The sequence below is a fragment of the Zootoca vivipara genome, chromosome 1, assembly GCF_963506605.1.
Source record: "Zootoca vivipara chromosome 1, rZooViv1.1, whole genome shotgun sequence".
Taxonomy (NCBI): domain Eukaryota; kingdom Metazoa; phylum Chordata; class Lepidosauria; order Squamata; family Lacertidae; genus Zootoca; species Zootoca vivipara.
This window is the reverse complement of record NC_083276.1, coordinates 103,608,514-103,634,084: the sequence shown is the minus strand read 5'-3', so window position 1 is coordinate 103,634,084 and position 25,571 is coordinate 103,608,514. Positions and strand designations below refer to the sequence as shown.

Sequence of the window (25,571 nt, the reverse complement as noted above, 5' to 3'; positions counted from 1 at the left end):
AGACCTCTTGGCTTTCCGTAGCCACGCCCCCCGATCTCAGCTCGCGGGAGCTCATTTTCCCAGTGTTCTTTGCGCACACGTCCCCTCTTCTCCCACTCTGTAGTTTCCATCCTCCTCAGGCCCTTCTGTTGGATAAGCCCTGACTCCACGCGCGCTTCTTTTTTCTTTCCCCCTTCGCCCTCCGCTTTGCTCTTGCTTTTTGCCTCCCGCTGAGGGGAGGAAGAGCGGGAGGCGGCGGCCCTCAATTCTTCCCACAACCCGGCCTGGAGTGAGTTTTTTGTTCTGGCCCAGCCGCGCGCGCAGGGCGCTCCTCCTTACGTGTCGGTGAGCCTGACTTTCGACGGAGCCCCCTTTCTCCCATTGCCCGTAGAGCGGCCCCCGGCCCCCGCCCGCCCCCCGCTCCTCCTTCCTCTTCCCGTTCGCTCCTCCGCTAACGGTTCCGCTTAGACACCCCGCCGGCCGCAGCCGGGAGGGCAGGCTCGCCGGGCCCGGTCCAGGGGAGGCGATGTCAGGCGGGGACTCGGCGGCCGCCGCGGCCTCCCCTCAGCCGCTCCCTTTCTCCCTGCCCAAGCCGCCTCCCCTCATGCAGCTCAACCCCGGCGAGGGAGTGCGGCCCGTGGGGGCCCCCGGCCCGGAGCAGTCGCCCAAGAGCACCCGCATGGGAGGCCGCCCGGATTGGCCGGCCGGAAAGCCCGTCAGCCTTTTGGCTCCCCTCCTCCCGCCTCGAGGGGAGCCCGAACCCCTCCTGCCCTTCGGTCCGTCTTCCCGCCAGCCGCTCCGGGGGAGGCTGCTGGGCAGGTGCGGAGGTGGTGGTGGCGGCGGGAGCCTCCTCAACCCTTCGATGCGACCAGGTGGCGGCGGAGGAGGAGGAGGCGGCGGCGGTGGCGGTATGGGCCGAGAGCCCCTAATGGTGAGTCGAACGGTTGTGACTTGTTTCTCCCGCTGCGTTAACTCCCGCGTGGAGTTACCCGTCGCGCTTTCAGCGTCATCCTCAAATTCTGAAGTCAAATAATAGGGTACGGTTCTGGTCTTCTAACCTGAGTGGAATATGGAGATGGGGAGTTGTTATAAGAGGTCCGGGGCAACTTGCAGCCCGTCATAATCGCCCTTCTGTGTTTCCCACGCCGTACACACAACCCCCCCCCCCCAAAAAAAGGTGCAATTCATGCTTCTAACGTTTCTAATACAGTAATGGAGCCTTTTTCTGCACAGACGTCTTATCCTGTCTTGATCTCTAAAGCACATCATGTCCGAAGTCCTTTTGTTCAAGTTTGGGCTACTTCGTTACCAGCAAGCTGCTTATCAAGTTATGTATTAAGTAGATTCATACCTTGATTAACCTTGTGCTTTTCAATTAGCTGGATGCAATGCGTGCTCATAAAATGATAGAAAAAGGACTTTTTGTTTAGAGGCACAAAGCAAATTTATATATTACCATCACCAAAGTAGAAAATGGCTGTTTTAGTTGCAAATCAGTACATATGAAGAATGGTTAAACAAGGCCTAATCAGGTGTTCAATTTAGTGTCTGAAGACAATCATGAGAGGGGAGTGGGGGCATGCTCCAAGACTTGTCCCCTCCTGTTCCTCATCTTCTCCATTATAATTATAGCCCACTGCTCCAGGAGTTGGAAGATAAAGTTCGTTAAAAACTGTAGTTCTATCAAACATGCAGCACCCATCCAATTTGTGGTTGGATGCAGGAGACATTGAGCATCCATTGTGACTAGCCATGCACTACTTAAGTGCAGGTGGCATATCCTTCAGTTGGCCTTTATAGTAATACAGTGAGGATTGGAGCTTAAGGCTGTTCTTCAGTAAGATCTCTAAATGTGATAAAAATTTCAGGACATTCTAACTTGGTAATCAGATTGCTGTTTCTGTTTTTATTGAGGCTGTGTCAATGTTTAAGCTTACTAAAATACTTTGACATTATAAAGAAATTAAAATTCATTTTTAAAAGCCTAGCAGATAGGGAGGGTACTTGGTTGGATCCACAGGAATCCTACTGTTCATGAAAGCAATTTTTATACAATAAAGACTTCTGTGAATGATAGTAGGGAGAGGTGGTAGTTTTTCCTGATTGGATCAGGGCATCTACACCCAGTTTCATTTGCTGAAGTCCATATTAAATACAAACCTTTTTAAAAAATTGGGGAAGTCCTGTTCATGAAAGAGCATTTTAAAATCTTACACAGTGTGCCCAATTCTAAGCTCTTTTTAAAGGCTCTGATGTAGTTGAGAGAGTTATGCTTGCATAATAACTTGATGTATATTTTCATACAAGACACTTATTACCCTATTTATTACTTTTTTATAATAAGGAGTTACTCTATGGGGTAATGCTGCAGAGAGTCAAAAGTTTGGGGTTTGCTTTTGTGGAAACTCTGGAAAGCATTAAAAGCCAGTGGATTGGAATATTATAGTTTGAGATAAGTAATCTACTTTCACATTAGAAAACTTAAGAGATATATTGATGGATCAGAGAATTTCATGGAAGCAAACAACATGTGAGGCCATAACTTTATAGTAGCAAAATAAAAAAATTCCTTCAGTAGCACCTTAAAGACCAACTAAGTTTATATTTTGGTATGAGCTTTCGTGTGCATGCACACTTCTTCAGATACACACTATACATTTATAGTATAAAAGTATAGTATTTATAGTATACACTATACATTTATAGTAGCAGACAACAATACCTAAATGACCTGATTTGGAACCCAGAGAGGTTATTTCCATTGTGTTTCTTATCTTGGAATCTTGATCTGTCATGAATATTGTTTTTTCAGATGGGACATCCGGGGATGCCTCACTATCCACCCATGGGAATGCATCCTATGGGCCAAAGGCCACCCAATATGCCTCCAGTCTCTCATGGAATGATGCCTCAAATGATGCCTCCTATGGGAGGGCCACAAATGGGACAGGTAAGTTGGTTTTTGTTGGTTTTGTTAATGGCTTCTTAAAAGCTGCATTTTGAAGTATGAATTTTAATCCATTTTAGGGTTTTCCGTAACTCAGTAGGTGTTGACTACTCTGAGCTTCACATCACTACAGTTTTTAAACTACCTTTTCTTTTCTTTTTGGAAAAAAACACATTATTGACTTCATTGAATTGAAAGTTGTCTTGCGAGTAGACAAATCACCCTTCTCAGTTGAGAGATATTTTAATTCATGTAACCAGTAGGTCATAAAGAAGACAGAACCCTACCACTGTACTGCCTTTTATAGGCGTTCCTGAATATTTATAGTTAATGGGGCCTTTGTGCTGTGAAGTGAAGGGGTTTAGCCCATATATGCTCAGAGTGAAGAGCATACACCCTGTGCTCTCCTTGAGAATCCATGAGAGGTATGGCCAGTGAGCAGTTGAACCCTTTCCCCCAGCGCTTTACTTTCTCCGTTCTCTCAATTGTAGAGGTTGTAGCATTTCATTTGTCTAGCATTTGCTTCTCTGCTTCTCCATCATTGGGAGAAATCCCACTTCTGACGATAGTTAAAGAATACTTTACTCTGATTAGGATTGGGGTGCCCCCCCCCCGGCTGTTAGTGTCAGATGCCTTTTCAGTAAAGCCAGCAGCTTCCAAATATTTCTTCCCTGATGTCCTAGTTGAAGGTGAATAAAGGGAACCTTGTCCTAGCACACAGTTCATAGATCAGATGGGTGGGTGACATGCTTCCAGATTATGAACAGTGTGGCAGCTATTTAGTTCAGATGCTTGTAGGGTAGCGTAGACAAGAACTGAAGAGGAGAAGGAAAGATATGCAAAGTAATTTGGGCAGTGAGTGTTATTTTCTGTAACTGCTCACTTTAAACGGTGATTTTGACTACAAAAACTTTGTATTCTCCAGTGAAGCTTTGCTGGTCAACTTTCCCTTGGTTTCTATCTTCCGCTGTGTATTTTAGAGGTAAATTATTAGAAACAAGATTTTTTTTAAAAGTAGGTCAGGATGTGGTTTGGTATCCAGAATATAGGAGTTTTGTATCTTAAGAGTGTGGCTGTCTATCTATTTAGACTCCCAAGTCTGCCCTCCCATGAACTTTTATCTGTTCATTACTAAAACAGCTGGTGGTTGTTTAGAACCTCTCTCCTTGTTGCTTTTGGGGGCAAATATCCATAGTTCCACTGGGAATGTATCCAAAGAATTTCGTCATATTCCATTGGACCTTTCCCCTTAATTTAAATAACAGCGTGTTCCTGCTGATGATAGAATTCACTTTCTTCTGTCCTTGGTTTATAGAGACCCTAAACTTGAAAATTGTGTGCATATCCCATAAAATTAAGGTTGCCTCAAAGTAGTTAAAGCAGGGCTGTCAAACACACAGTTAACAGGCTTTATAACCATGTATTGGATAAACATTGAGTTTTTGTGGCTCACCAGGATCAGCACAAACTGGATTTATCTAGTTCTGTTAATGTGGGAAGCATGCAGCTTGTGTCCTGGAGGCTGTTAATCTGGCATCTCTGAATTAAGAAATCCTTTGTTTCAAAAGCTACTTGGATAGAAGCTTTTAGGGAGCATCTCTAGCGTGGAACACAATTATTTGGAAGCAGCAGTGGGGCAAGACTCCTTTCTTCTCCTGCTTCTACAGGATGGTGGGGAATGGGAGGGCCACTCCCATTCTTTCTTCTCTTCCTCACGCTTCCAAGAAAACCTTGTGGATTGAGGGTGGAGCAGTAGCCCTACCAAATACCTCTCCCTCCACACAAGATGGAAGGTAAGAGGGAGCAGTAACCTGATGCTCCCTGAAGATACATGGGAATGGGGTCACTTGGCCAATCCTCCAGGGACTGTCACTTTATAGTGGGAGGGTGATTTCCCAAGAACTTTTTGTGGGGCTTGCCAATCAAATTGGCTGAATATGGCCAATTGAATACATTACACGCATATGTAAAGTCCACTGCTCTTGTTGTCGTCCACTTGTTGCAGTCCCCCAATAAGGGCCGATGAAAAAAAACGGAAATAAAACTTCTAGCTTTTCTTCAGAAATTCATTTCCAGTTTAAATATCATGTGCATACACAAACTGATTAATTCTTCATAGTAACTGCATTGGGTCTCTGCCTTGAATAGCTTATGCTAGATCCGCACCCTTCCAACCTCCCAATGTGAATAATAGCCCCCTTCAGCATATTTATGATGCTTTCAGGAACAAGGGCAGTCATGTGGTTTTAAGCAGCTACGGTAGTTTGCATCCCTGTTGCATGCTTTTCTCAGCTTTTTTTAACAGTTCATGTTTTTGAACCCTGCAGTCATAATTCTTAAACTTTATAGTACTCTTCATCTTGGAACATCTTTGCAAGCATAACTCTTACTCCAGCCCTGTGAGACAAGTTCTTCAGGTATTATCCTCTGTTCATAGATGAGGTAAATGAGCCCTCAAGATTATTAGAGTTTACATAAGTCACATGGATTGGGTTTGGGAACTGGAATTAGATGCTTAATTGATTTGGGCCCCATTCCTGCAGTGTTTCATGAATAGTGCTAATATTTTGGGTTATTTAATATTAAAACACTGAGTTTTGGGAGCCCTATATTCTTGAGAGAACTTTTCTGCTTTCCCCTCCAACCTGAAACCTCACTTCCTTTATCTTTTGCTTTGGGTACCCATTTGACAGACCACTATGAGTAGCTGAAAAATCTTGCCCTTATTTGTTGGCCCTCTAACTAATAATCCCATGCCCACAGTAATTCCTCTGATCACGTAAGACCTTAAAATTTTGTACCCGGAAAACCATTAAGCTATTGGCTAAATATTTTGTTAGGTGTATAAAGCACTTTACATAGCTATATTTATTTGTTATGCCCCAATTTATTTATGTTTGAGCAGGATTAAACACTATTTCTATTAGCATAAAAAGTTACATATGTAGCAATTTGTATTAACTTGTAAACACGTACTATAATGATACTTTTATTGTAGATGCCTGGAATGATGCAATCAGTGATGCCTGGGATGATGGCACCCCATATGTCTCATGCTCCCATGCAACCTACAGGACCGGTAATTATTAAATCTATATTTTGAGATTTTAAACAATTGACTATCTGTATTTTATTTTTAACCTAACATACAGTGCATATTTTTTCCTGTTCGAATAATTTTCCAGCTATGTTATTTTTTTTTGGGGGGGGGTTATGTTAATGGCTTATTCTTATTATAAGGTACAGGAATGTGTGATTTATTTCCTACTTAATGTCAGAAGCAGATGTCTGGAATAAAGCACCCAGAGTAAGTGAAGTTAACTCTTTATTAGCAGAAATGTCTGTTCAGGCGCACCAGGCCTGGTGAGCACAGCAACTCTTCTCAGTACATCTTGTCCCTGTGAGGCAGTTGTAGAGGCTGAAGGTCCCTGCCTTCCCACAGCTGCCTAAATCATCTCTCCCAGGTCCTTCCCAAGCAATCTGAGACTATGCCTGTCACTGCTGCTCTCTCTCCATACGTCTTCTGGTCCTGGGAGACCGGGGGGAGGAGAACTTGTAGTAGCAGGACAGGGAGACACCATGGTTCTTCAACAGCCTGACTCATCTCTGCCTCTTGGCCTCTCCTCCTGATTCTGGACTTCTCTCTGCCAAAACTCTCCCTTCTCACTAAGCTACACTTTGTTATTCTAGTGCAGGGATGGGTAGAGTGTAACTCCCATCATCACTGACAAATAGCCATGCTGCTTAGGGCTGTTGGCAGTACAACAGCCTCAAGGGTCTCTGCCCCCCTTTCCCTGTTCCAGTGCTTATTTGTTGTGTTCGGGAAGTACTGTATATTCCTGTGTATAAGACTACTTTTTAACCCAGGAAAATCTTCTCAAAAGCCAGAGGTCGTCTTATATGCCGGGTTGTATTTCTTATACTGTGAGTATATCCCAAATTCTATATTTTTAACTGGAAAAGTTGGGGGTCGTCTTATACGCCCAGTCATCTTATACGCCGGAATATACGGTACATTCTAAGTAACCTATTGTGCACATATCTTGCAATAGCCCACTCTTCAACGGTAAACAGTAAACTTTAAAGATTAAGTAAACAATAGTTTAAATAAACCACAGTTTTTCTTCTCCAATGCAACAACAAACTGTGGTTAATTTTAAAAGGTACTGGATTCTGCCATAGTCTTGAAGCTGTACCAGAGGTGGAGAAGATGAGAGGCATGTCTAGTGCTAAACTATATGTTATGTCTTCATAATTCAGTATCATGTATTCAGAATAAGTAAAGCTTCCTAAAACATCTGAATAGCAGCTTCAGGGACCCAGGGAATATTTTTACAGCATCAGAGCTATGCTCAAAGCAGTAAATGCTAAAAGATGAGTTGCAAAACAAAAGTGGCACACAAAAGGACTTCTCCATTCTCTTACACCCCCACAGCCCCTTCCCCCAGTTTTTTAAAAAAAGTCAAATTTTATTATGTAACAACTTACCCGAGCAGATTCTTGAAATAATGTGAGATGATGTGAAAGGCCTGATGATATCATGATTAAAAGCCTTGTCACCCGATTGTGCTGCTGAACATTTAAGGACAAGGCTCCCTCGGGAAATTTGTTTAGCTATGGCATATTTATAGTATAAACCTAAAGGCTTTTTCTGGTTAGGTCAAATTATCATTAAAAAATATTTCATCACCTCTCACTTGACTAACGTAGTCTTTGCTATACTGTTGCATCACCTTCACAGTAATTAATTGGAATAGTAGAGAGCAATTAATAGGATTTCAATTTCAAGATTAATTGGTTCAATCTTTCGAAACAGTCCTTTGAAGATTTTCCAAGTTTAGCGGTTGGCAGAACAATAGTGTGGTTCACAAAGCGCCTGTTAACGAATTGCATTATCTAGCCATGTTTAGTGTCGGCTGCATCTTTCTCATAGCTCCTTTTTCGCATCCAGGAGAATGAGGCATGTCATAACAGAGCTCTCTTATCTAGACATTTGAAAATCAGATTGGAAGCACCATCAAAAACATGACTACCGTGTTTCTCCAAAAATAAGACACCGTCTTATATTTATTTTTCCTCAAAAAAAACACAGGGTGGCTTATTTTCAGGGGATATCTTTTCTTTTTCTTTTTATTAAGTATGGTACAGTTTAACCTACAAGGATAAACTGCCTATCACTATGGCTTATTTTCGGGGTATTGCTTATTTTCGGGGGGTATGGCTTATTTTCAGAGAAACACGGTAGTAGGGCTGCTTTGATAGTGTGATGTGTAGCTTTATATATAGGCTGCAACCATGTCGTGCAGAGGGTCCGTTCCTGGCCCTTGCACACATTGGTGGAGCACAGATAAGTGTGCTGCGTTACGCCCCAACACGCACACGCATCGGTGATCGCGTGTCAATTGGACGTGCCTAAAATGGTCACCACCCACATAGCAGAGTTGCTTCTTAAGCAGGGGTTAGGTTTCAAAGCAAAAACAACCTTACCAAATTCCCAGTATTACCTTGTTTGTAGTGCCTTCCTCAGTCCCTGTATTTTCTCATTTGCTGGTGGCTGGCAAGGAAGCTTTCCTACTGGCTGACAAGTGGGAGAGGGCTTGCAGGGACACCTCCATTGCTCCACTGCCTCCCTTCGCTTCTCCACGTGTGAGTGACCTGCCAAAGTTGGGAGGGAGGCAGAAAGAGGTACAGGCAGGCAAAGGAAAAAGGCTGGAGTGGATTCTTAAAGTTGCACATAGGATTCTAACTTCTTTAAAATTGAAAAGCTTCATCATCCCTTGTTCCTCACTACCATTACTTCATTTTGCAAAGCTGTGATACGTTACTCACTGGTTGTGGTGGCAAAATAAGGTTGGTGGCTAGTTTACCAGGGGGCTCCCTCAGCCTATAGAGCGAGATGAGCACCGCAACCCCAGAGTCCGCGACTGGACCTAACGGTCAGGGGTACCTTTACCTTTTAAGCATTACAGGGCAATGTCATAATGTAGTATTGGGTTTAAGTCCTCTCAGTGGGACGAGAGTGTGAGAGAGAGGGAGATGCTGTCTTGTTAATATTAATTTTTTATCTATAAAACAGTAACTGCTACCAAGCTCCTATAGTTGAATTTGCTTAAGTTAGCTTGTAATACATCTTGTAAGTTTTAACTATTTTTTTCCCCTACAGCCAGGAGTAAACAGTATGGATTCTCAAATTGGTATGTAAAAATAATTCACTCTTTATTTAACCAGAAAAGGTTTGAAACTAAAAAGAAGTTTGTTAATAATAATGTGGGTTAAAATTCAGAGTTGATTCAGTTACAGGCAACTCCTCTTTTATGTGGGGGTTCCATTCTGAGGCACCACACGTGTCAGTGGGCTGTAAGTGAGCCTGTTCACCCCCATTCTGCCCCTTTGTGGTGCCGAAAATGGTGCACGTGCCGAACATGCACAAATGCTTGAATGCAAGGAGAATTTGAAAATATCCCTTCTTCCTATTTACAAATTCTCAATGAACTAAGACATTGAGATGCTTCCCACTCTGTCGACAAGGAGGTAGGATTTTTTTGCGGAAGGATTCATACTGGGATTGAAGTATGCAGCTCACACTTACTTATTTATGAATTGAAATTGAAAGAGTTTGTTCATTTACCAATGGAGAATTTCAGCAACATCCTTCCCTCTATTTGCAGAGAGTGAGTGTGGCATCCTTACATACCTAAAGCATTTATATGCACAAGAGGGAAATTTCACTAGGCTTGGGAACCCTGAAGTTTACAGAAGCACAAAAAAGTTAGAGAATAACTTTTGGCGGGGGAACCCTAAAAATACCCTTATAAGCTCTGAGCTTACCCACGGGCCATGTAATGCTAACTGATTGATGGGGAAGGAATGGGAAATGTGAAATCAAATGGGAATATCATGTAGGAAGACATGGCTGTCTGGCTGGAACACTGAACAGGAGCATTGCATGTTTTGTTACAGATCCCAGTTTTAGCATGTGAATATTGTCTCTTGAACGTGCTGGAGTTGAATATAGTGACTCTTGCGTAAAACTGTGAACATTGCAGTTAGATCTTCATCGTTGTCAACATTGTGGATCATTAGATTTTGAGCATTCATGTCAGATTCTGGCCTTCCTGTTCTGAGAAAATTATTCGTTTGAAGCTCAAAGTGAATAGGCAGAAGTAACTGAGAGATTCTTGAAATATTCAGTGAGCTTCAGGGGAAAAGCTTTTATAACAAGTAGTGACTGGCTGCATCTACTATCTGCTCATTGCCAGAATGTAAATCCATAATACAGTCTGCTTGAGATAGTTAATTGTAAGTCACTTGTAAAATTTAACACATATGTTTTCATGTGGTCTGAAAGTCTTTTGAGTCACATTAAAACCAAATGTGGAGATGTGGATTGTTCTGGTTGTGCTATCTGAAATGTGGTTTATCATTTTATATTTCATAGGTTTAGCTCCCCCAGGAACTCAGGTAAGAAAGGAACTTTTGTTGCTTGGGCAATTTAATAATTTCATGTATTAAACTTTGTCCAGTTTCCATTATTTTTCTTCTATGCTAAAGCGAGATTGCACCTTGCCCTGTGCGTTGGATGCTTGTGTTCCTTTACATACCTTCCACTTATTCATATGTATGCATAACAAGAGTGTATGTGCATAAAAGACAACAACATGGTTCCAAATCATAGTGTATTTCAGATTTTATCCACAGTCAGTCATATTGTTCTGGGCCAGTGTGCATTGGCTTTTATGTCAGCTCATCTGAAACACGTACAGGAATGAAATACATTTTATTTGCTCCCAAAAGTTCACCCTCACAACTTCTCTTTTTTAATGACCCTGACCAATTTAATGTCATCAGCAATTTAGCAACTTGGCCACCTCACTACTCATCATTTACTCTAGATGCTTATAAACTAGTTTTGAAAGCACAGCTCCCAAAATCAGCCTATACAGGACTCCTTCCATTCATAGAACTGCCCATTTATTCCTACTGTCTGCTTCCTGCTACTAAACAATATGTGATCCACAAGAAGAGCTCTCTTCTAAATCCATGACATCTAAGCTTATTCAGGAAGCTTTGGTGAGGTACCTTGTTGAAACCTTTTTGAAAGTCCAAGTACACAATGACAATCGGTTCACCTGTATCTACAATGTGCTCTTAAAGAACTCATAATATGTTCATGAGACAACTTGCTGAGAACAGAAACAGATGCTTGAACTATTTCTGGGTATGGTGGGGGAGGTTTTTAGCATCTTTCTGAAACTGCTGGGAGCTCTGTCTCTGTGTTTCCTCTGAATTGGGAGAGGAGGTTGAAGGTCTAGACTGGTGCTTGGAGGTGGTAATGGCTATGGACTAGTAAATTAAAGCTGAATTCTGAAAAGACAGGTGCTATACATTCAGAGCTTATGAGTCTGGGAAGTGGGGAGATGGTGTGTTCTGGAGGAAGTGAACTCCCCTGGAAGGAGCGGAAGGATGCATAGGTGGTCCTAGATCCAATGCTGTCACTGGATGCTGCCATACCTGCAGCATTTTAAGCTTCCCATTGACCTGATCAAGCAGGCTCTGTACGTTCTTATCACAAACTGCTCCTGGAGATGTAGTGGCATCTTGTGAGCAGGAGACTTGGAGAGGGCAGCTAGGACTGCAGACTGAGGAACAGGAGTGCTAGATAGTGGTGGTCTTTGTAGAGTTGGTAGCTATCACTTCCCAGAAGATCCCTGGTTTGGAGAAGATGTCTGCTTTACCTGACTACAGATTTCAGGTGCAGATGAGTTTTGCCTGGACTTCACCTTTGCAGTTATTCTGGCATGAGTCCTCTGACACTGGTTAGGAATGCTAATGCCACTCCTAGTAGTGCAGCCCAGAATTATTGAATCATGCATGGCTTAGCATTGCATCTGAATGGGACCATTTAACAGATTGGGGGTATGCCGTACTTGTGGCTGTGTATTATACTGTTTGCAATCTTAAATTGTTTTAAAGAAAAAGTAAGGTGCTATATTTTCTTCAGACGTGTGCTTTCCTCTTTAATATTTAGCCTACACCTCCAGTAGTTTGTTCAGTGCAGCAAGTCACCCCAGCCAACAGCTCTGCTAATGAAGAGCCTTCCAAACAGGTATCGGTTTCCCCCGTAGACATTTTTGTGGCACTTCGTCTTGCACTTCCTAGACATGTTGCAGAATTTATTGATACGATGCTCTGTTTTTCATAGAAATCTATGTGGTCAGAGCATAAGTCACCAGATGGAAGAACATACTACTATAATACTGAAACAAAGCAGTCTACCTGGGAGAAACCAGATGATCTCAAAACACCTGCAGAGGTAAAATAAACAAATTGAGAAGAGTGCCTATTTAATTGACCATGTTTTCAGTGAGTATAAAATGCTTTTTATCACTGGAGTGTGTGCCAGTTTTCCTTTCCAGCTGCAGCCATTCGTGCCACATTGAATCCTACTCTGGAGAGTTCCCTAAACTTCGATTAGCTTTTTGAGGGGCTGCAGTGGGAAGAGGGTGCCCCAAAAGCTCCATTACAGGCATGGTATTTCACGTGCAGCCCTTTATATTTTGTCCTTTGTTTCTTTTGATATGGCTTTGCATGCCTCTCCTTTGATTTTATAGGCATTTTTAATATATGGCGTGTCATATTACAGAATGATTTTTAAAATGTTTTCCCTAAACATTCTGTTCTCTAGCAAATGTTGTCAAAATGTCCATGGAAGGAATATAAGTCTGATTCTGGAAAGCCTTACTACTACAATTCCCAAACAAAAGAGTCACGCTGGGCAAAACCTAAGGAACTTGAAGATCTTGAAGGTAAATTTTGTGGGACCTTTTTTCTGTCTTGATTTGTAGCTAGCACCTATTGGGTATAATCCAGGGTTTGGCTAACCTGTGGCCTTCCTGATGTTGTTAGGCTTCCATCAACCCCAACCATCATGGCCAAAATGATGGTGGATGTTGACATGCCGCAACTTCTGTAGTGCCAGAGGTTAGCAATCCTAGTGTATACCATATTCCATGAGTAGCAGTGATAACTCTAGTCAATGAAGTCAGGATTGAATGCTGTTATATAATGAAACGGTCCCTAATCTGGAACTATAATAAATGTCTTTATTAGGGGAGGAAAGGGGAGAATATGTTGGCTAAGCTGTCATGGACAAAGAAGAAAATAACATAATTGACCACAATAGCTATTGTGGAATCACTTGAAAGAGCAACTGTCACCCAGTAGTAGTAGCTTCCTTCAGTAATTTTTCATCTGATTTATACCAATATCAGATGTCTTCCTGATCCTGGTACGAAGACTCTTTTTTTCTGGGGATGTCAGGATGTTTTGCATCCAAACCATTAACTTCACCAATTACTTATGGCCTTTACTCAAAAGGTAGTGTTTGTTTGTTTTTAAGTGAGATAATTATTGCCTCTATTCCAAAGTTCCACGCAGAGGCCACAGTCTTACTTTGCAGCTCAATATTTTGACATAATTTATTGCATTTGGATCAATTTAGTATTTGTCTTAACATTATCTTCTAATATGCAGTTTTATTAAACTTATAAATAAATCTGACAACAATTTATTTCTTTTGTGCAGCAATGATTAAAGCTGAAGAAAACAGGTATGTTTGAAAACATTTTACTCAAGAAAAATTACATGAGCTGGGACTTTTAAAAGAAGGGTGGTATCAATACAACTATATTTACACTAGCTGTGGGTGGAACAGACTTCCACATGCACACTAAACTTCACCTTCCTCTGTTCTGCTGCCTCCACATACATTATTGCGTTGGGGTTTGTTTTGTTTTGTTTGCCTTAAACAGACATTTTATTTCAGAATCTCCTGAGTCTTTCTTAGTAGTGAAACATACACATTACCTAGTAGAGGAGGGGGACTTGGGAATCTATGGACATAGTTGTTCACTTCTCAGAACAATTGCAGAACTGACTTTTTAAATTAGCATGGCAAATTAAGCTAACTATTAGTCTTCAGCATTGCATTCTGCAAACCTAGAGGTCAGCAGTTTTTTCATAATGTGTAAATTTACATTGGACAGTTGGAACCAGTAATTGAAAGCTATATACATCAGGCTGTACCTTATGGAACTCTCTACCAGTAGAGAGTTGGCAGGAACCATCCTTCCATTCAATCTTTTCCTGAAAGCTATGTTGTTTAGGCTGGCCTTTGTGAAATGAAGTTTCTTCGTTAGCCAATTGTGTTGTATTGACGATTTAATAATGTTTTTAATGTTATTTTTATGCTGGTTCTATGCTCCTTGAATTTTTAAAATGAAAGTATGTATTATAAATACATAATTAAAGACATAAACCACAGTCCAGTAAGAAGGTTATAGGCTTCCAAAATCTGAAGAGAAATTGGATTTCCCCCTTGAATAATTCTCAATGATAAATGCATTGTTCCTGTGACTGGCAGGGTTATTAACACAAATATAATGTCTGCTGTTTATGTAGCGGTAAACCAGAGGAATCTGTTCCAGCATCATCTGCAGTCGCACCAGGGGTTACAAATGCTGCAGCCACTGTTCCTGAAGCTCCTATAGCTGCCCCAGCAGTCCCTGCTGCTCCAGCTGTTGCATCAGCTCCGGAAACTGAGCCTTCCACTGTTGCTACTGTTATAGAAAATGAAAGGGTCACTGCTACAGCTGATGAGCAGGTACAGCCAGCTGCTCCTGCTGTACAGGAACCGACTGCAGAAGTTGTGACAAACTCTGTAGAAGAAGCTCCTAAACAGGAATCCTCAGAGTAAGTAATGCCATGTCTAGTTGGTGTGCACTAATTTTTTTTTCCAAGACAGTACTTGGGGTGGGGGGAATTGGATTTGGCAAAAAAGGGGGGGAGTACAAAAGGAAATAACTCACCTCCCCACCTTTTTACTGCTTCTGAATTTGTGTGCTACTCTGTACCTCACTCCCGTTTTTATGCATAAATAGACTTGGTTAAAATAAGGGTTAGGAATTGTTTTATACTCCATAGCAGACAGATGAGGAAATTAGTGGATACAGAGTCAACTCTCACACTCCTTGGGAGCCTTCCTAGCAAATTTGGAATGATTCCCCTGTAGATTCATCTTCTCCATTCCTAAGTGGTATGTCATATTTCCACTTGTAAGAGACAGAAGCACCTAGACTTGATCTCCCTTCACATCCAGTGAGCAGAGGGAGATCAAGACTAGATGCGGAAGGCTTTCATGTGCATTGTAGGAAAGTGAGAAGGCTTGGCAAGGTGAGATATGTATGAATGGACTTGATGGTGCCATGTCCAAGCCATTATTTTCTTCCTTTGGATATATATATGGGCAGTTCTGTGGAACAAAAGTTGTAGAACATGTTTAAGTATACTTTTAAAATACTATAATGTGTAGTTTGGCCGTTAGAGGAGTATAATTTATTAGGGTTGGGAAACACCAGCCCAAGGGCTGTATTTCCCTCATAGCTAATCTTCCAGGCTATGCTACCTCCTCCCCATCCCCCCCCTCACATCCACATTCATTCAAATCCAAACAAAAACATATATACACACAAAAATGGATTCATGTGTATTCATTTGCAAACTCATTTGTACATGCACCATGCAGCAAGTAGGCTGTGTAAACAGGCACAAAGTGTATGAATTAGTTCATGGATTGGGTTTTGAAAAGAAGTCAAGAGCATTTCATACATAACAGCCTTAGTAAATTGCCTTCAGCCTTTACCTGATTTGCAAGAAAATTAGCACATTAGAGTAAACAGCTCTTTAAAATTACTGATCTGATAACGACTGTCAGGTATGAAATTGCTTCTTCCTTCTCAGTGGAGAACCAAATATTTTTAGTTCTGAAGGAATCAGAACTACCCCATCCCACATAGGTCTATCAACCCTTGAACTCTCTTTTTTCGGCCGGGGGGGGGGGCAGGGAGTTGCATGGACCCACTGGCTAGGAGCTGTCAGATAATGCTGTATCCTGGAACCACATTATGCCTGAAGTTTGTTGGGGTTCAACTGTGTATGCTGTCACTTCCGGGGAGACATTTGCTGTATTGTTTACAGATCCCACTCTTAATGTCACTTACATTTAATTAGTACTGGTTTTTGCTAAAGCGGCATGCTGTTCTTTAAATCCATAGTGTTGCCGCCAAAAAGGACGAAGAAGATGCCCAGCCAGTTAAAAAGACCTACACATGGAATACAAAAGAAGAAGCTAAGCAAGCATTTAAAGAACTATTGAAAGAAAAGGTTTTTAAATTGAGTCAACTACTGTTTAAAATTTCAAGAATTGCAAATATACTTGAGTTGGGAGAATTGCTGATTTTGAAAGAAACTTTATGGAATGACATTCATACTGAAGTAAACATGGAAAGAATATTCTAGCCAAAATGCACTTGGTATAAACTTTCACATCATGCTCCAGTATTGGTGAAAAATTATTACATTTGTTTAGGTCTTTTGCGGGGGGCAGTGGGACCAAAGAAGGAAAGACAAATGATTTTTTTGTGAAAAGAGCATTCTGGTGGCACAACAGTTCTCCTTTTGCAAAATTGGCTGGGGGGGGGGGCGCGGAATAAAGAGAAGGAAAAACGGTTGTGTTTTAAAACTTCAGTTATCCACTTACTCTTTGTAAATTCTCACTCTGAAGAGTCAGATGTTGCTTTATTAAGTCGTATTACATCCCAAATGTTACTAATGAAACATCACTGCAGAATCAAAAGGACGAAGCCCTATATTTTTATTAGCTTACCACCTTACCAAAAAAAGTTAGAAAATAAGGAATGCAACACTAGCCATATTCACTCATGATAAGCCCATAAACAAAGGCTAAATCATATACCAGCCAATCATGCATGCTTTGTTTCTCTTCACTAGCACTAGGGGGAAAGCAAATGACAAACCCTGGCTTAGTGGTATGTTTCAATCAGACTGTGGTTTGTTTCCTCTGTATGCTATAGAAAGAAACAAAGCAGTCCAGATAGGTGTGTTAACAGTAATCTGTTAACTTTTTTTTAATGTCCAGTAGCACCTTAGAGACCAACTAAGTTTGTTCTTGGTATAAGCTTTCGTGCACATGCACACTTCTTCAGATACACTGAAACAGAAGTCACCAGACCCTTATATATAGTGACTTCTGTTTCAGTGTATCTGAAGAAGTGTGCATGCACACGAAAGCTTATACCAAGAACAAACGTAGTTGGTCTCTAAGGTGCTACTGGACAATTTTTTAATACATTTCGACTGCATCAGACCAACACGGCTACCTACCTGAATCTTAACTATGGTTAGCTTTCATGTATGAACAGATTGATGCACCATTTCTAGAAGTGTAAGTAAATTATGAAAAGGCTAAAAATACTCATGAAGATAGAAAGTGTTTTATGTACCACATTGATCATTTCCTAGTTTTTTGTTAGTTTATCATTTTTACAGTAAGAAAAAGCAAATGTGGCAGTCCTTTGTACAAATATTCTTTTATTTCTTTAATAAAAACAATACCAAGCAGAATATTTACCCACTTTTGCCACCAAATTACTATGCCCCACTGCACAATTTAGATGCACCCATTCTTACCGTAGCTAGCATTCCTAAAGCTATCATTGCGCAAACAAGTACTGATTTCAGGAGTTAACATGATTTACTTCATGTCTTCATAGCGTGTGCCATCCAACGCCTCTTGGGAGCAAGCAATGAAAATGATAATTAACGATCCAAGATACAGGTATGCTGTTCGTATTTTCTTTTTAATCAACATGCTTTTAAGTAGTTATTTGTATAAACGGATGTTCTGACAGCTCAAGTGAGCTCATGGTTTGAATGCTGCCCTAATGTTCCTATTTTCTGATATTTTTAATCTTTTTAAAATTGTGTAAGTTGTATGCTTTTTTCTTCATATGCCGCTTTGAGAAACATGTAAAAAACAAGTTACGTATATATTTTAATTAAATAAACAAATTTAACTTGTTTTTCTCCTGAACTGTTTTTTAAAACTGGGTTGTTGTTTGTTGAGGGGAAGCAATTGTGTACTAAATACTTTGAAACTATCACCCTGTTTGCAGTGTTGAAAGGAATCTTCGTAAAATGGATCAGTTGCATTTATCAATAAGTTTATGGCTTTTTTGTGTGTTTAATTTGTAGTGCTTTGGCAAAACTAAATGAGAAGAAGCAAGCGTTTAATGTTTACAAGGTCCAGACAGAGAAAGAAGAAAAAGAGGAAGCCAGATTAAAATACAAAGAGGCAAAAGAATCTTTTCAGCGTTTCCTTGAGAACCATGAGAAGATGACATCCACTACCAGATACAAGTAAGATAAATTTAATGCCAAATACTAGTTGTACAGTTCAAAATTTAAAACTTGAGCTTGGGTAGACTTCAGAGGGGAATGTGAATTAAAACACAACACTTTAAAATACTGTTTCACATACTGTGTTATGGGGAATAACAATTTGTGCAAAGTCACAGTGTTGTAAGGTGATGTTCTCCAATTTCCACTTCTGCTGCCCATTCCTCCTGTCATTCTTCTCCAGAGCGTCCCCCAGCTGTCTGTTGTTGTTGTTTAGTCGTTTAGTCGTGTCCGACTCTTCGTGACCCCATGGACCATAGCACGCCAGGCACTCCTGTCTTCCACTGCCTCCCGCAGTTTGGTCAAACTCATGTTCGTAGTTGTCTAGTGCAGATTTATATGGAGGAGGACTTGGCAGAAGTCTCTTCCCTCCCCTTTTCTGTTGTGAGTGAAATTCCGACTCTGCAGCCATTTGAAAGTCTAGATACAAACCACTGTTGCCTCTGCATTTGTTCAAAGACTACAGTGTGTGAGAAGTTGTCACTGAGACTGTTGGCAAAATATGTATTGGGAATGGATGCAAGGAGGAAGGTATCCACTGTTGTGTGTTTTAAAAATACAAAAACCTTTCATCAAAGCAATGGCAGAAAAGAAATGGCAGGAGCTGGAATACAACACATAGAACTTTTCCAAAAATCTATATTGTTAACACATTAGTTCTTTTATTTTAGCTCTGCAAGCTGGAATGGTTTTGTAATATTAAATGTGAGTTACATACAATTACACATTTTGTACTCTCTTGGTTATCACACTGTTGGCTGACCAGTGGGAAAGAGTGGGAGCAAAGTAATTTATAGAGCCTTTTTTCTTCCTATTTCAATCTACAGAAAAGCTGAACAAATGTTTGGAGAGATGGAAGTCTGGAATGCAATATCAGAACGTGATCGTCTTGAAATCTATGAAGATGTCCTATTCTTCTTATCAAAGAAAGAAAAGGTAATTCTTCAGGTGGGGGGCATACACACCCACATACTCCACTTCCCCTTTTCTATAGATAAACACATATCATATCTAGATTTCTACAAATGACAATGTCTTTTCCTTAATGTGGCATTACTTAATGTACTACATTTAAAGGTAAAGGGACCCCTGACCATTAGGTCCAGTCGTGACCGACTCTGGGGTTGCGGTGCTCATCTCGCGTTATTGGCCTACAGCTTCCAGGTCATGTGGCCAGCATGACAAAGCCGCTTCTGGCAAACCAGAGCAGCACATGGAAATGCCGTTTACCTTCCCGCTGTAGCGGTTCCTATTTATCTACTTGCATTTTGACGTGCTTTCGAACTGCTAGGTTGGCAGGAGCAGGGACCGAGCACCAGGAGCTCACCCCGTCGCAGGGATTCGAACCACCGACCTTCTGGTTGGCAAGCCCTAGGCTCTGTGGTTTAACCCACAGCGCCACCTGCGTTCCCTAAATGCGTACTACATTTAGTTCTGAACAAAATAGAGCAAAAGCTTGATGTGGTGGTTACACCATAGGCATTTCTTTAAGATAGTCTTCTAGTCCATCCGGAATTATGCACGCATCCTGGCAATGAAAAGTAGTGTGATGTCTCTTTCTCGTTCAGTGATGAAGTTATGCAGTTGCTTCAGACTGGTGGATTTGCTACAAAATACCCCCTCTTAATAATCTGTTGGTAATGTTTGATACCGAGCATTTTAGCAAAACATATCCCATTAAATGTATTATTTAACTTTTTCAGGAACAGGCCAAGCAGTTGAGGAAGAGGAACTGGGAGGCATTAAAAAACATCCTGGATAATATGGCTAATGTCACATACTGTACTACCTGGTCAGAGGCTCAACAATATCTGATGGACAATCCTACCTTTGCAGAAGACGAGGAACTTCAGAGTAAGGAGAAAGGGTTGTATTCCACGTAGTGCTAAAGTTTCCCCCCTCTCCTTCCCCTATGTGCCCCCTAAATCTGCTCTAGGCTTTCTTTCCACCCCGGAGCAGACTTGGGGGCAGCATGAGGAAGAAAGGGGGGATTATCCCACTGCACTAGCACAAACATTTAGTTAAATACAACTCAAAATACACTGGTTCCTTTATTGTCGGAATTTGATCTTAGTGGCAACAGCAACTCGGATCTTTAACCTTCAATCTAGCTTGCTCCAGTTTAGAGGTGATGTGCCTGATAAAACAGCATCATTACCTTTGGTAGCCAAGATTTCCCACCTCACATTGCTCTTGGTGGAGAATGTAGGAGCCAGCACTGCACAGACGGATCCAATTCAGACCTATTCCGTTTATTTTCCTTTACATGGTTTAGCAGTATTAAACACCTGGGTATCTTGGGTTTGGAAATCATTGGAAGCTGCTGTTACTTTAAAATCAAAAACTTGCCATTGGTATAGCAGAAATGAAGGAAGGGAGTGCATGTTTCTGAGGCTTGCTGCAGATTACTCTTGTAGTGAGAAATTGCCATTAAAAATGTTGGGGCAGGCAGGGATGTTGAAGGAGACTCGTCTGATGTCAGAAGCCTACTAAGGTTCCCTGTGCACAAGTGGCTCCAATATTCAGGCAGTTGCCCTCCAGAACTTGAATGCTGGTGAGAATAATGTGGGGGGTCGGGTTAGCACATTTGCCCCAAGCCTGGTCCTTCTTCTTTTTTTTCTAATAATGTAACATCTAAAGAGAGGGCTATGGTTTCCTCTTGAGACTTTATAAAACTTATATGAGATGTAAGAAACAAAGCAAAAGCTTTGTCAAAAGCACAAGCCAGTTTTTTTTCTTAAAAAGGGCTTACCTCAGCATTGGGGAAGATCCAGTTGTGTCAGCAAGCACAAAGGGATTCTCCCTTCCTCTCAGCCCCCCTCACCTCCTACCTGCTGGAGCAGTTTTTTTTCAGGTGCAGGGGGCTGTTGTGGAGGAGGAGAGGAAGGGAGGTCATGTTTGTGCAAGCAGAAGATTGTTGCACAAGCAAGTTACCACAAATGGACATTACCCTTCATTTTCTGAAATGTTCATATTCTGCTTTTCTAGATATGGATAAGGAGGATGCATTGATTTGTTTCGAAGAGCACATAAGGGCTTTGGAAAAGGAGGAGGAGGAAGAAAAGCAGAAGGGATTGCTCAGGGAAAGAAGACGGCAACGTAAAAACAGAGAATCTTTCCAGGTAAGTGACAAAATGAACAGCTTCCTGCTATTAGGTGTTGGGATAGGTTACCATCAATCTTGGTATTCTGTAATGTGTGAATAATGAGTGTAGATAAATACTAAAAGATCTTGCAGGTCAACATTTTATGGCTTCTCCATAGTCTGTTTTACCTGAAGAAAGTTTATTTTTGATTCATCATCTCCTGGCATGTCTGTCACGGTATGGCCCATGGTCAGGTATGATGGGAGTTGTAGTCCAGCATCACCAGGGAACACAGGTTAGCCACCCCTATTCTAGGCTGCAGTCCTAACTCCACTTACCTGGTAGTAAGTGCCATTGAATTCAGTGAGACTTAATTTCTGAGTAGACATTATTAGTATTGCAGTCCTAGGGGTATATTAGATGCTTTTCCATTTGATGTCCACATGCTATATTGTTGCATGCTACGGAGTAGTAAAAATGACAGGGCTGATGCATTTCCTTTTAATATACAGGATTGTGAAATTTCCCATTTTCTACTGTTTCCTTTGCAGATATTTCTGGATGAGCTGCATGAACATGGCCAGCTGCATTCAATGTCATCATGGATGGAGTTATATCCAACCATAAGTTCTGATATTCGATTTACTAACATGCTTGGTCAGCCTGGTAAGTATATTCTCTCCTGCTTGTAGAAAATAAGCTGGAGGTAATGCTTGTGCATTTTTGGTAGATAGAAGCAGGGTTACTAATGTAATAAGAAGTGCAACTTCTGGGTTAGCGGGAGGTTTTGACCAATGTAGTTTCTTTCTTTAGGCTCAACAGCACTTGATCTCTTCAAGTTTTATGTTGAAGATCTGAAAGCACGTTACCATGATGAAAAAAAGATAATAAAAGACATCCTAAAGGTGAGGGGAAATGTGTTTTTAGTTGCTAGGAGAAAACTAGTGTTTCCAGTCCGAAATGAGTGGGTTTAGATACCTTGAGCTGGGATTCCACACTGTCATGTTGTAACATGAGTTTGTGCCATCAAAATTTGCTGTTTTGCAGGACAAAGGATTTGTAGTTGAAGTGAATACTACTTTTGAAGACTTTGTCACAGTCATCAGTTCAACCAAAAGAGCTACCACTTTAGATGCTGGAAATATCAAGCTAGCTTTCAATAGTGTAAGTTGGGTTTTTAAAAATCCAGAATACTTTTAAAAAATCCTAATGTTAAGAAGACTTGATAAAATGTTTACAAGTCTGCAAATATGTATGTAGTATCTGTATTGTCAAATGCAAGAATATGAACTTAATGATGATTGGTGGAAAAGTGTGGAATTGATAGGGTTGTTTAGACCTAATAGCAAATCACAGTTGAGGAGCCTCAGGCTTGCATCCTACCTCCATCATTTAGATAAGTTTCAATCAAAGTTTAGTGGCAAACTATGATGTATCAGAATCTGCTCTGTTAGTCATTTATAGAATCCAAATCATGGGTGGTGCCAAATGTTGCATGAAAAGACCTCCACTAATGCAACATGACTTCCTCTGCTCCTTCCTATCCCCTCCCCCAAATCGGCTCCAGATGATTGAGGGACACCCCAGAGGGGATTTTGGAGGTGCTCAAGTGAAAGGAGAGCAAGGCAAAGGCCTACACAGTGAGTGGGAAGTCTGTTCTATTCATGAATGGATCACATTAGGTTCAATCACATGATTTGTGGTGCGTCTGAACCACCATTATATGTGACACATGCACAGCAAATAATGAGAAAAGTACTCCCTTGCAAAATGGGATTTGATTGTTTCCCCTTTTTTCATTGCCCTTTCATTGAATGGTCACTTGGTTTTCTTTTGATGTAGCTGTTGGAAAAGGCAGAGGCTCGTGAACGTGAGAGAGAGAAAGAAGAAGCCCGCAAAATGAAACGGAAAGAGTCTGCTTTTAAGAGTATGCTAAAACAAGCAACCCCTCCAATTGAAATGGATGCAGTGTGGGAAGATGTAAGCATGTTTCATAGCATTTTGCAAGAGAACATTGGTTACCCAGAAAAAACTTTTTCCCCATTGTTAAATGAAGTATGTGTGTGTATCTCAAAAGTAATGAACAGCAATAGACCAATAATAGTTAAATGAAATTAGAAAGACTGTAAATAGAATGATAAAATAGGTGACGTGCTTGCAGAAAAATAAATTGAAGGATTTTAAGTCAAGTGGTCATGGGTGGGGCAGTGGGATGTATTCCCAGGAGGATGCAAAAAAGGTCTAGTTTAAGAGCAGAGATGATAGATACATTTTAGAATGAAATGCACTTTTGAACATTTCCTCACATTTAAAATTGCGGCATCAGACTGGGTTTTATACAGGGTACTCTTCTAGAAATCAAGGAAGAATTAACCCCACTTGGCACAGTATGAATATTTGATGATTGGAAAAGCTTTGGATTATGTTCTGTGAGAATACTGGAAGGCATTTCTGAAGAAGATTGATGTGGGGTCTAAATTCTTAACCTTTATAAGCATCGTACATAAAGCACCTCATGTTTCTGTCTTTACCATTGGATCTTGGCTAAGATTCAGCTACGTTAAGAATATCAGCAGGCGTGTGTTTCATCATTATTTGATCTGGTTTTTATGAACACAATACTTTTAACTAATAGATTCTATTGAGCCGTAGTCTTGCTTTTTTTGAAAAACAAAGTAATTTCTATACAGAACATTTTTATTTTATAAATTGGAGTTGCTGGCTAAACCGTATACATAATTCTCCTCTTATATATAGATTCGGGAAAGGTTTGTGAAAGAACCAGCATTTGAAGACATCACTCTAGAATCAGAAAGAAAAAGAATATTTAAAGATTTCATTTATTTACTAGAGGTAACGATACTATAAGAGCATTGTCTGATAGATTTGAAACAGATTTTAAAAAACTTAACTTATTGAACTGATCCCCTAAAATAGAAGTGGAGAACCTTTTCTTCCTGTATCTCTTAGTGGAAATCTGTTGGAGCCTGCATGCAAGTGGTGGGTAGGAGCCAGAGCCCAAAGTTGGTGGGGTATTCCTTTTTCTCTCTCTTGTGGTCATCCTTTCCCAATTTTTTCCTCGGACAACTCAAGAACTAAAACTGCCTTTCTCCAATCTGGTGCTCTCCGAAGATTTTGAAGTACAAAAGGCCTTGCCCAGCTTGCTTATTAGAGTGAGCCGAAGGGGATTAGCTGGGTGGGTCCAAAGAAAATAACGTCTCACTGGGGCAGGAGCAAGTTCCAGCCATCCTTAAGGGGGCATCACTGGACCAAGTTATTTATTCAACAACTATCACTGAATGGGGAATACTGTGGCAAGGCGCTTGAAAGGGTGGTGGCAGCCCAGCTTGGATCAGTTTCATTCAGGCTTCATCTGGGGTCCAAATAACAGAAGGATGCTGTCCCTGAAATACTTAGCAGTAGGTGTCAGCATTTGCCTGGACACAAAATACTATTGAAAGCATAGTGTTGTAGAATATATTTATGGGAACATTAGCTTCCTGCCTGAGAGCGATCTGTAATTAATTTTAATGGCCGGCATAATCTTTTTCATTAGATTCTATTTTTAATAACCTAAACACTGGTGGTGTATTCATCATCAGGAAGGATTACATGAAGATGTCAGATCTCCCACTGTTTGAGCTGCTCTTTAAACGTTGTAATTCATACCTCCCAAACATCTTCCTTTGTGAGAAGCATCCTGTGTTTCCAAAATCTCATTTGCTGTTAAGAAGATGGAAGAGTATGAACAAGTGTGGCTTTGCAAAGCCAGTAAAGGCCAGTGTCCAAAAAGGCATGCAGTGCAGTTTCAAAATAAAAGTATATAGAAGAAGTATTTCAGAATAGGGACTTAAAAGAGATACGCTATACATACTGTATTTGTGTAACAAAATTTTTAACAAAACGCATGCTTACTCTTTCAAATGAGTAATTTTTATTCTTTCAATGCTGCAGCATGAGTGTCAACACCATCATTCAAAGAACAAGAAGCATTCTAAAAAATCAAAAAAACATCACAGAAAAAGGTCTCGCTCTCGTTCGGTAAGATAGAGTGCAGTGTTCAGTTGGGTCTTTTACCACCCGGCCTTTAAAAACTTATGTTACATGTCAAATACTCTTGCTTTAAAGGGTTCAGAATCTGAGGATGATGACAGTCATTCAAAGAAAAAGAGGCAACGCTCAGACTCTCGATCAGTCTCCGAACGCTCCTCCAGTGCGGAATCTGGTACTTAAAAAAAAACACT

At 40.9% G+C, this 25,571-nt stretch overlaps 1 protein-coding gene across 1 annotated transcript in view; it reads left to right on the top strand.

Annotated features, from left to right (window-relative positions):
• Nucleotides 1-70: 70 nt before the first annotated feature.
• The window catches only part of PRPF40A (pre-mRNA processing factor 40 homolog A), a 30,250-nt gene continuing 4,749 nt past the window's right edge, over nucleotides 71-25,571 (top strand). Inside the window, exons 1-23 of the mRNA XM_035131708.2 lie at nucleotides 71-910; nucleotides 2,792-2,929; nucleotides 5,925-6,005; nucleotides 9,090-9,120; nucleotides 10,365-10,387; nucleotides 11,955-12,032; nucleotides 12,129-12,239; nucleotides 12,612-12,732; nucleotides 13,511-13,535; nucleotides 14,387-14,677; nucleotides 16,039-16,147; nucleotides 17,557-17,621; nucleotides 18,038-18,202; nucleotides 19,069-19,177; nucleotides 19,945-20,095; nucleotides 21,230-21,363; nucleotides 21,879-21,993; nucleotides 22,141-22,232; nucleotides 22,375-22,491; nucleotides 23,170-23,307; nucleotides 24,085-24,180; nucleotides 25,282-25,368; nucleotides 25,456-25,552. Of these exons, the coding sequence (XP_034987599.2) occupies nucleotides 506-910; nucleotides 2,792-2,929; nucleotides 5,925-6,005; nucleotides 9,090-9,120; nucleotides 10,365-10,387; nucleotides 11,955-12,032; nucleotides 12,129-12,239; nucleotides 12,612-12,732; nucleotides 13,511-13,535; nucleotides 14,387-14,677; nucleotides 16,039-16,147; nucleotides 17,557-17,621; nucleotides 18,038-18,202; nucleotides 19,069-19,177; nucleotides 19,945-20,095; nucleotides 21,230-21,363; nucleotides 21,879-21,993; nucleotides 22,141-22,232; nucleotides 22,375-22,491; nucleotides 23,170-23,307; nucleotides 24,085-24,180; nucleotides 25,282-25,368; nucleotides 25,456-25,552 (2,779 nt within the window). The 5' untranslated portion in view covers nucleotides 71-505. The remainder of the gene's footprint in view (nucleotides 911-2,791; nucleotides 2,930-5,924; nucleotides 6,006-9,089; nucleotides 9,121-10,364; nucleotides 10,388-11,954; nucleotides 12,033-12,128; nucleotides 12,240-12,611; nucleotides 12,733-13,510; nucleotides 13,536-14,386; nucleotides 14,678-16,038; nucleotides 16,148-17,556; nucleotides 17,622-18,037; nucleotides 18,203-19,068; nucleotides 19,178-19,944; nucleotides 20,096-21,229; nucleotides 21,364-21,878; nucleotides 21,994-22,140; nucleotides 22,233-22,374; nucleotides 22,492-23,169; nucleotides 23,308-24,084; nucleotides 24,181-25,281; nucleotides 25,369-25,455; nucleotides 25,553-25,571) is intronic.